Below are 10,802 nucleotides of genomic sequence, written 5' to 3' on the forward strand. Positions count from 1 at the left end.
ACTCTGAATTTAAACATGTCACGTACTGCATTATGCTCTTTAATATTTAGTTCTTCAGTAGCAGAGGTGATTTATAAACTAGTAATTTAATGGGTTTTTGTACAGACAGTGAACTCAACAAGACAAGCAGACCAGTAACCCAAAATGACATCTGTGATCATGATTCAGGCTTCCTTTGTTTTCTCACTTATTATACCTCTTTCAGTTTTCATGATCAGACTGTGCGGACGGCTGCGGTTCAGTACTTTGAACAGATACCAGACGGAGAGCTGGAGGTGTTTCTGCCACAGTTGGTCCAGGTACTGTAAGCACGAAATGCAATCAGTATTTTTGCACACTTTACATCGACCTCACATCCATTATTTATTCGGTTTAAGACATCAGATTTTTAAATTTGAAAATAAGCGGCACACTCTGTAGATTCCTCCGCAGTTTGATGTTAGTTTGATCAGTCATGCTGTCCTGCAGGCTCTGAAGAGTGAGTGGGAGTTGGACGGACCTCTGGTGATGCTGCTGTTGGAGAGATCACTGAGGAGCATACGGATTGCCCAGCAGCTGTACTGGTGAGCGGCGAAGTCAGACATCAAACAGAGCTAACAGAATGTAGCTCTGGATCTCTTGTAATACTATTGTTGTATCATTCACAACAATAAGATAATGACAGTTTGTATGAAAGTAAAATATCTCGTTTTACAAATAGAATAGGTTTAATTTGATATATCATCAGCACTTATAATGCAAATGAGAATAAAATAGGACAGAACTTTTGGTGTCCTTCTATTTTGTGTTGTGATATTCATTGTTTTTCTTCGCAGTATGTACAGTAAATCTTTATCATTTAAATGCTGGCAGGCTGCTGGAGGATGCCCACACTGACCCCCACTACCAGAGTTGGTTCAGTAAGGTTCAGGCTGCCCTGCGGCACTGCTGCGGCCGGGCACTGAGGCAAGAGCTGGATCATGAAACCCGCCTGGTGTCTCTGCTTGTACAGGTGGCTGAGAAGGTTCGCACTGCCGATAAGGCTCGACGTAAGGTCTGTAAACACATCTCTTATCTATTTGTTCAATAACCCACCCACAGGCTCCTAATCCTGCATTGTTATTACTAACTGTGCAAGTCAACCATTTTATTTCTTCCGTTTTATGCATTTCTCTGCAGAATGTTTTGAACAAAGAAAAGTGGAAGATTGATGACTTCTTCAAAGCAGGGATCAGTTGTTGTCTCCCACTGGATCCTGCTGTTCGTGTAAAGGCGTTGGACGTGAATGTTAGAATGTTACGCAACACATTACACCTTTATATCATTACTGTAATCTAATTTGCACACAGTGATAGGAGTGTTTACTCTTTTGATATGTTACAAACAGACGTGTAAGTTCTACAACTCGAACGCGGCTCCTCTGGGGATCTCATTCATCTGCTCTGACCCTCTGGCCAAGAACATCAGCGTCATCTGCAAGGTTAGGAATCATATGTTGCTATATTGATCCACACTGGGCTTTATGCAAGAATATTTTAATATTTTTATACTAACTTTCTCTTGCTTTTTTGAGGTTTGCTCATACGAGTTTTCCAAGTCGGATTCAACAAACTTTCTTAACTGGACAAACTTGTCATAAACTGCTTGTTTCAGCCTGACTAATGTCACCTGTCCACAAGAAAGTGTGTGTTTGTGGGACTTCATCATTTCCCCTCGGGGGGATTAATAAAGTATATAAGAAAAAAAAAAAATTAATCAACCCCTCTAAAATGCCCAGTTGCTGCCCAATTTGCAGGCATTTGCAAAGACATTACTAAAGAGTAAAAAGAGGACTTTGACATTGCAGAGCCTCTAATCTTGCTGTCAGGAATAATCAGAGGGAAACAGACCAAATTTAGCAGTGTCAGTAGCTGTATTAGCTGTAATATTTTCTGTCATAGAAAAAATTAATAATACAGCTGCCAACGAGGGGTTATCAGAGCAGCGTTATACTGTGACAGACATAAAGAGGGAATGGTTTGACTTGAAGTTAGAGGCTAACTCATCTACAGAGCAGCTTGCCCAAAGGCTCAACACAAAGAGGATACTCATGACATGGTGTTTGAGCTGTTTTGCTGAGTCAAAAATCAGCCTCCTCAGTAAACAGTTTTCATCACTCAGTTAATTGTGTGGTTCAGACAGGAGATAACCTTCGTCAGGACATGCTGGTACTTCAGATAGTCCGTGTGATGGACAGCGTTTGGCTCCAGGAGGGGCTGGACTTGCGGATGATCACCTACCGGTGTCTTTCTACGGGCAGAGCTCAGGGTCAGGTTTTTTGTGTGTGTGTGTGTGTGTGTGTGTGTGTGTGTGTGTGTTTCTGAATGCGGATTTATGTTTATCTCGTCTTATATCTCTGTGGCTGTGAAGTCATGTTATTCCACGTATATTCTATACGGTTGTCAGGCCTGGTGGAAGTGGTTCCAGAGGCAGTGACCCTCGGGAAGATTCATCAGGAGTGGGGTCTGGGTGGCACCCTTCGAGAGGACACACTGGAGAAGTGGTTCCACATGTGGAACAGGACTAAGGAGGACTATGAGAGGGTGAAGACCACTACAAAATCTTTGATAACTTGACCGTAAACTTGAGCATTCACGTTTGCTTTTGTTACATGCTTTTGTTGCATCACGTAACACTCTCCCTCTGTGTACGCGCAGGCTGTGTTGAACTTCATCCACTCGTGTGCAGGGTGGTGTGTGGCCACCTTCATCCTGGGGATCTGTGACCGCCACAATGACAACATCATGCTGAGGCACAGTGGACACATGTTTCATGTCGACTTTGGGAAGATCATGGGCAACGCACAGAAGTTTGGAAGCTTTAAAAGGCAAGTCAGTAAATATGCAAGCAGCATTTTGAAAGTGAAAGAGTGACCTTTTTGTTTGAGCAGCAAAGAGATGTAATGTGAATTAACAGTTTATTGTTTTTTAAAAGAATTATCTTCTTTTTTACAATGATAGGGACCGATCACCATTCATCTTCACATCTGAGATGCAGCACTTCATCACTGGCGGGGGGCAGAAGCCTCAGTGGTTGCATCGCTTTGTGGAGCTCTGCTGTGAAGCGTACAACATTATCAGAAAGCGCTCTGCACTGATACTCAGTTTGTTGGAGCTGGTAAGACCTTTACTGAATATATTCACGTTAGCAACCTCCTAGCTATATCTGAGAAAAAAATAATATTACATAAAACACCTTTTCATTTTTCGTGTGTTTGTTGTTTCCAGATGCTACGTGCAGGAATGCCAGAACTAAAGGACTCTAATGACCTGCAGTATGTCCAGAACAACCTCAGACCTCATGACACAGACCTGGAGGCCACCTCCTACTTCACAAAGTAATCTAATGCGTGACACACAGACACACAGTCTCTTTCTAACTTAATAAATTCTTCTAAATATCCCATATTTTAATTCTGCTGCTGTATTAATCTGACTCTTAAACTTTGTATCCCTCCTGATGTAGGAAGATCAAAGAAAGCATGGGCTGTGTTGCAGTCAAGTTCAACTTCCTGACACACAGCATGGCTCAAGGGAAGAAACAAGATCCACGAACCCGGGACGGCATCCCCGCTCCCAGCACCAACATCCAAGAAGCTGTCATCCAGGGATACAGCGTCAGGTCAAAAGATGTGGTGAGGCTGCATGTCGCTCTTTGTGCTGTGGTTACTCAGACGGAAAACGTTGGCCTCAGTGTTTTGTTTTGTTTTTTATATCGAAATGCCACTGAGAAATTTTGTCTAATGCCCCACTGAGCTTTGTGTTAGATCCTAATAGTCAGGGGAGCTGATGAAACACAGCTGACGGCAGGTTCACACATATCTGTTCTAGGAGGAAAAACCCCCTGGCGCTCATCTGACTGAGTGTGTGTGTGTGTGTGTGTGTGCGCACGCTGTCACTTATGGCCTCCAAGGCAGCAGTGTTGTGTTTATAAAGTCTTTGGCTTACTCTCAGGGGCAGAGTGAAGAGTGTTACTGATGTTTGTTGGCATTTCAGTGCGCTTTGATCAGATTAGGCTTCCTGATGTCAGGTTTAACTGTTTGGAGGCGGAGACGGAGCATCTTGTCAGTCAACAGAAGCACACAGATTTGCCCGTTTTTTTTAGAGTCAGCTTGTGGCAGAATTAGATCAAAATCAGCTTTAATGCCCAAGTATGTGCGCACATACAAGGAATCTGAATCTTTTTTTGTAAATTAGTGGCAATGACCAGTATCATCCACTCTGGGATTTACATAAAGGTAGTATAAATAAAGGCTTAATTTTCACTGCTTCTAAGTAAGTAGTGCCTGTTTTGTTTACACGGTATAAGCACGCAAATTCACAATTTCCCAGTCTTTTTAATTTGGACTTCAGGCTTTTAGAAAGCAGTTGAGTTATTTGGTTAGGATTGACTTCTATAATAGAAAGCACTCATTGAAACACCTAGAGATCTGAAGTTGTTGGGGTTTAACTCTTTAAAACCTGAGCAAATTTGCTTGATTTCTTTCAAAAACATGGGCAAAAGGCAACAAGCAACAAAAAATAGAAATGACCCAAAAAAAAAAAAAACAATTTAAATTTGTAAAGAGAGAAAATTAAAAACAAGAAAATTACTTTAACCCCCCCCCCCAAATAAATAAATAAAAATCAAACAAGGAAATGACCTGAAAAAAAGAGCTTAAAATTTTCAGTAATTGTGTACCATAATTTTAAATATGTAATAATAATAATTATTAATATAATGTATTATCTATTGTTTTTTTAAATTTGTGGTACATTTCTTACCAAGTTACTCATTGCCTTTTCCCCATGTTTTTGAAAGACATCGCACCAATTTGCAAAAGGTGTCTGAAAGCAGCACAAGAAAAGTGATGTAGCTCCAGGTTTAAAGAGTTAAAGGAATACTCCCCCCAAATGATCATTTGTATACCAATTTCTGACCCAGTGTTACTGTATGTTGAATTTTGAAGAAAATTATTGATGAATTGAAGTAAAATGGATCCCGTTTAATTACAGCAAAATTACACTGAAACATCTGTTTACAAACTCTCACACAACTCATGCAGTATAATGTAAGTCTCATTAATCCAGTCGTATGTTCATTACTCCCCAAACAGACAGCCCTTTCTGATGGGGAACTGAAATGAAAGTGAAACTTATTGATGCTCTCCTCAAAGTCAGAGTCCATGAACAAAAACTGTAATTTTACCTCACTAAACACAGGAGCTGCTGGTTATTCTAGATCCACCAAAGTCACACAATAACACGAACTAAGTGGAAGCAGTAGACCAGCAGCTCCAGTGTTCAGTGAGTGAGTTTTCGTAAATGGGGTCTGGCCTCAAAGAGAGCATTGATAAGATTCACTATTTGTTCAGTTCCCTGTCAGACAGTGCTTCCTGTTTGGAAGGTACTGGGCATACGACTGGATAAATGAGACTTGAATCTTACTCTGAGTCATGTGAGAGTTTGTAAACCAATGTTATGATATACTTTTGCTGCTGTTTGACATGGTTGCCTATGGCTTTAATTCATCAAGAATTTTCAGTTTTTGGATTCTTTGCTAACAGGAGGCATGTGAGAAAAAGTTTTCTTCACAAATTCAAGGTGACACGGGGTGAGTAATTGATGTGCAAATGATCATTTGGGGAGTGAAGTATTTTCCTTTAATTCACTTAAACATATCTGATGTTCTTAACTCAAGACAGACTGACCATAAGAGCTCTAGAATTAATTCTTCACAGATCATTAAGGGGGGAAGCTTTCCCCAGAGCTGCCATCTTCCAAGAGATTTTATAAGTGTGTGTTTTAGCTGCCTCAGAGCTTCAACATGGACCCTGGGTTATCAGCAGTCTCTCCTCGTACACTCACCCTGCACCCTAATGAATTAGTTTTGTTTGATTTGCAGATCTATGACCTGAGAGTAACCATTCACGATGGTTTTCTGAACATCGAGAAGACATTTGGGCAGTTTGAGCTGATCCATAAACAGCTGCAGAAATACTTCATTGAAACGATGCTGCCTCAGTGAGTAAAGAAAACACATCCAGCTCACATTGCACGGCTGTTTTATTTTGAAACGCTGCCTTTTTCTCTGCCATAATAGTGACATAATGTGACGCATGTCTTAAATCCGTCTCCCTTTATAGGTTTCCTAGCTGGTTTAAGATGTCGTTCACCCCAGCCAGGAGGATGACTCAGCTGAATAAATACCTCAAACAGCTTTTTGAGGGACCGTGCAAGGGAGTGAGTTCCTCTTGTCACTGCTGTTGATTTCTCTCAGCCATCTCTTGTTATACCTGGCTCTTACTTGCAAACCTCCTTCGCCCTGTCACTTGCAGAATGAATATGTGTGCAGCTTGTTCCTAGATGGCCCCAGCATAGTCCAGGAAAATGTGACGACAGGTAATTTCCTGCTTTTGAATAATAAGTGGGTGTGTAAAAGATTTGAAGGTCATGCTAAAGACAATATTTGGAATGTGAAGACTGATTTTGATGATAGTCCTTTTACAGTATAAGACATGTTATGCTGTAATTCACTGGCACTGATGGCTCTGATCTGTTGCAGGAACCCGTCCTCAGATCCAGCTCAACATTTCTTACTCTGACTGTAAGCTCTCAGTCTTGGTAAAACACTTGAAGAACATTGTGAGTTTCCTTTGCTGTTATTATTGAATTGTTTGGAGCATTTATCAAATGAAAAGCATACATAATAAATGCTCTTATAAATACTTTATGGTGTGTGCTTACGTGCAGCGTGTCCCTTCTGGCCCTTTATCTCTTCTCAACAGAAGCAGGCAAATGGCTCCAACCCTGACGCCTACGTGGTCACACGCCTGAGACCGGACCCTCAGCAGCGCTCCAAGAAGAAGACAAAGGTGGTCCGCAATAATGACAATCCCACCTTCAATGAGCTGGTACGACTTCCATCCTTTCTTCTGCTCTATCCATGATTTAGCACAGTCACAGCATCCTTTGGTTTCCCATTAGATTACTGAAGTCCACGTACCATTCAGCAACGTAGCACATACAGTTCCAAACTTAAGTATTTATTAAATTAAATGAAGAAACATGCTATTCAGTTTAAAAAAAGATATGGCACAGATGCCTAGTGCTGTAAATATAATTAAAAATTAAACAGTTAGGTTGTTGTAGATCAAATACTTTCTCAGCTGCTATGCAGTACAGTCTATACAGGCAATGTCAGTTGTATTTATACAGCCACAAATCAACAGTTTGCCTCAAAGGAATTTACAAACTGTACAGTGCACCCTTTTATCCTAGGACCTTTTATTTGGAGAAGGGAAAACTCTAGCCCAGTTGCCAGAATTAAATGTTGGCATTGTACATTTCTGCAAACCATGGATATGTTGCATTTGTAAAATTCATATGTATAACAAAGTGCAGACTGCATGTGTATGAGCTGTGTTTATAATCAGAGGGAGGAAGGCTTGGTGGATTGTGTGCAGAAAGCAGCATACCACTGTCAGAGAACAACAAAAGCAGGTGTTTTTATGCCTCCAAGACGGCGTTAGCCACAGCTGGAGGTTTAATGTTTACGAGTTGACCATTCGTCCGTCCTATTCTTGTGTACATGATATGTTAAGAATGCCCTGAGGGAATTTCTTGGTGGAATTTCGTCTCACAAACGTCCACTTGGACTCAACAATGAACTAATTAGACTTTTGTCATCATAGCTCCAAGGTCAAGGTCACTGTGACCTTGTCATTCTTGTGAATGTGATATCACCTTGAGGGAATTTCTTTTCAAATTTTTCAGATGTTCACTTGGACCCAAAGATGACTCAAAGGATAACAAATTGGTGGTCAAAGGTCAAGGTCACCACACAAAATGTGTTTTGGGCCATAACTCCTACACTTATATGACAAAATTTCACACAAATAGGATAAAATAATAAAGTGATGATATTCATGTCCCAAAGGTCAACTTTACTGTGATATCACACTCAGTCATTCATTTTTTTTTCCATAACAGCTTATCCTGTTTGGGGTCACAGGGGGGCTGGAGCCTATCCCAGCTGACATTGGGTGAGAGGCAGGGTACACCCTGCACAGGTCACCAGACTATCACAGGGCTGACACATAGAGACAGACAACCATTCACGCTCACATTCACACCTACCGGCAATTTAGAGTCACCAATTAACCTGCATGTCTTTGGATTGTGAGAGGAAACTCTTGCTGTGAGGCTACAATGCTAGCCATTGCACCACTGTGCTGCCGTGATATCATACTGTTCTGCTGCTGTTCTTCTGTGCTGCTGAGGGAAAGATATGTTTGCAGCATCCATGTTTTCACAGACATGGATGAAAACTGTAAGTGCAACTTGACTGGATTGCGAAGGCTTTCAACCACAAGGCGGTAATTCTAGCTTAACAAGAGTTTGGGACATGTCCAGCAGTGTTTGTAGTGACCAAAGCGGGTATTTTGAGTCAAACGGGATTTTTCCCTAACCCTAACAAAGTGGTTGTTGTGCTTAAATCTTACCACATGTTAACCACAGCATTGTCACAACATAAAATTGAAAATTGAAATGTGAAGAAACAAAAAGCCTTAACATATCCGCCTGTGAAAACATGTGGAGCGTGCAAATGTAACATACAGTATCTGAGGTTTGCAGACACATACAACATTTATTCTGGAGATTGGGTTGAAAACTCCCCTGAAGGCAAAAAAAAGAACAAATCTGAGAAACAGCAACAGAGCAGGGAGGGAGAGAGGAGGGATCGCCACAATTGTCAAATATAACTTGAACATTGATAACATTTATAAATGCTGTTTTATTCCATTCAAAGACTGTGTATTTTTTCCTTTCTTTAGTACATCCAGTCCCTCTTGAGATGAAGTGCTGTCACTCAGAGTTGTAAAAGTGATCATTACACAAAGTTAGAGTGAACGTTTAATGTGCGCTCTGCCTGCGGCGCTGCTCTCCGCGCTGTGTGAGTCTGATCTCTGAGCGCTGAACCCTGCGGACTCTGACCAGCAGCTTCTCACAAACTTAACAGCCTCTTACGATCTTTTCATGTTGCAAAGTGAAGCCTTTGCAGAACCAAATGAAAGAAAAACTATAAACTCCCCGTTCCACAGCTTTGACAGAAATCTCAGATGAAACCCAAAACTGCAGCAGAAGTATCCTCAAATTACTGAATGTTCTGAATGCAGACTGTTTGATAACCATGATATCTGCCTCCTATTCACAGCTGGAGTACAGTTATGTCCCACTGCTGTATGGGATGGTGCTGGAAGTGACGGTGAAAAGCAAGAAGACTTTTGTGGCTGCGACCAACATTAGACTGGAGAAGGAGCTGCTTGGCAAGGAGATGTGGTTTCCTCTTGGGAACAGTGCAATCTGACCTCAGAGCCCTGCACTGTACGCCTGCTGCCAGTAGGGGGTGCAACCACACTGAGGGAAGGACTTAATCCAAAGATTTCTCAGACTGTGAGTGAGACAGATTCACCTGAGCAGAAGAGCTGTGCACTCTCATTTATACCTATTTATCAGATGCAACTTAACCTCACTCCTCAGCTACAGACGCTGGCAAAGGATGGGGTGTGTTACAAGACTGAGCAGGGGACTCAGGGAAGGAGACTGTTTACTGTGTGAAGCATTATTTACAGTGTGCGTCTATTTTTAAATGTCAGTCAAATGAAGGACTTTTGATTTTTGGATGAAGGAACGAAACTTTTATTATCATACTTGCACTTTCGTTTGTACTTTAACTTCAGAACAGTCCTTGTAGGCGTGTGCGGTCGAGACTGTCGATGTGACAGATTAAAGAGGTAGGTGATGGTGTGCTGTTAGGAGCTGACCGTCTGATACCTGCTCAGACTGAGTGTGTTTGTCCCTTTGGGCTGTGTCAACTGGATGTCCTTGACCAGTGGAATTGGAGGCGGGCGGCAGGAGGGGGAGAGGCGAGGAGAGTGTGTGAGCAGGATGACAACTCTGCCTCTCCTGCCTGAGGAGCTAAGTTAATACTCTCCCCCTCGCCCAGTCCTTTTGTTTTATCCATCACTGACATTCAAACACAGTTATGCACATGCATGCGCAAACACTCAAAGGTGGACACCCACATGCCCGTACAGATACACCTAAAAAAGCACTTACACACACACTCTGTTTTTACGCTGAGGCAGGTCTTCATGTTATCTTAATGCCATCCTCCTCTGACAGGCCTGCTGACCTGTACCCTCCTCCGCTTCATTCATAGGATTTAGTGATGAACGAGGATAGAAATAGCCGTCTCCGCACTGGATTTGGTTCAATAATGTATACCTCTGTGAATGCTATTTATATTATTCCCTGCTGGGTCTCTCACAGGGAGGTAAAGCTTGGAAGAAAACGCTGGCTGCTACTCTTTCATAGTAGTGCTCATGGACTATTAATACATCCTGGCATCAGTCGTCAGTCTCAGGCCTAATAGAACAATAACATGTATTGTTTTGGAATAGATTATTAATCCAAAAACAACACTGTGTCTTGTGGATCTTTTTATGTGTGATCAACTCTACCACAATAATTGCACTTGCATGAATTATTAATTCTATGATAAGAATCTAATATGCTACTCCAGGGATTTCTCCGCCACTTGAGTGATGCCAGCAGAGAGTTATTCTTCGTTAGAGTGTCTTTTCAGCCCTGCTGGTGGAACCTTCTGGTCTTTTTCCTCTGCAGCACACAGTGCAGGCAGTAGAGAAAAGCCACGTCTATTTTCTGACAATAAAACTGGTATTTATATCTGAGGAAATGGTGCTTTTGATTTATTTATATATTTTTGTTGTTGTTGTTGTT

General features: G+C 41.7%; 1 protein-coding gene across 1 annotated transcript in view; it reads left to right on the forward strand.

Annotated features, from left to right (window-relative positions):
* pik3c2g (phosphatidylinositol-4-phosphate 3-kinase catalytic subunit type 2 gamma) overlaps nucleotides 1-10,754 on the forward strand; it is a 24,036-nt gene extending 13,282 nt beyond the window's left edge. The window contains exons 17-33 of the mRNA XM_050073371.1: nucleotides 206-299; nucleotides 469-563; nucleotides 853-1,033; nucleotides 1,159-1,266; nucleotides 1,367-1,459; nucleotides 2,157-2,286; nucleotides 2,425-2,561; nucleotides 2,676-2,845; nucleotides 2,979-3,135; nucleotides 3,246-3,355; nucleotides 3,484-3,652; nucleotides 5,902-6,020; nucleotides 6,143-6,239; nucleotides 6,335-6,398; nucleotides 6,562-6,641; nucleotides 6,785-6,910; nucleotides 9,214-10,754. Of these exons, the coding sequence (XP_049929328.1) occupies nucleotides 206-299; nucleotides 469-563; nucleotides 853-1,033; nucleotides 1,159-1,266; nucleotides 1,367-1,459; nucleotides 2,157-2,286; nucleotides 2,425-2,561; nucleotides 2,676-2,845; nucleotides 2,979-3,135; nucleotides 3,246-3,355; nucleotides 3,484-3,652; nucleotides 5,902-6,020; nucleotides 6,143-6,239; nucleotides 6,335-6,398; nucleotides 6,562-6,641; nucleotides 6,785-6,910; nucleotides 9,214-9,366 (2,083 nt within the window). The 3' untranslated portion in view covers nucleotides 9,367-10,754. The remainder of the gene's footprint in view (nucleotides 1-205; nucleotides 300-468; nucleotides 564-852; nucleotides 1,034-1,158; nucleotides 1,267-1,366; nucleotides 1,460-2,156; nucleotides 2,287-2,424; nucleotides 2,562-2,675; nucleotides 2,846-2,978; nucleotides 3,136-3,245; nucleotides 3,356-3,483; nucleotides 3,653-5,901; nucleotides 6,021-6,142; nucleotides 6,240-6,334; nucleotides 6,399-6,561; nucleotides 6,642-6,784; nucleotides 6,911-9,213) is intronic.
* Nucleotides 10,755-10,802: the final 48 nt, after the last annotated feature.

The sequence above is a fragment of the Epinephelus moara genome, chromosome 20 (genome assembly GCF_006386435.1).
Source record: "Epinephelus moara isolate mb chromosome 20, YSFRI_EMoa_1.0, whole genome shotgun sequence".
In the NCBI taxonomy this organism is placed as follows: domain Eukaryota; kingdom Metazoa; phylum Chordata; class Actinopteri; order Perciformes; family Serranidae; genus Epinephelus; species Epinephelus moara.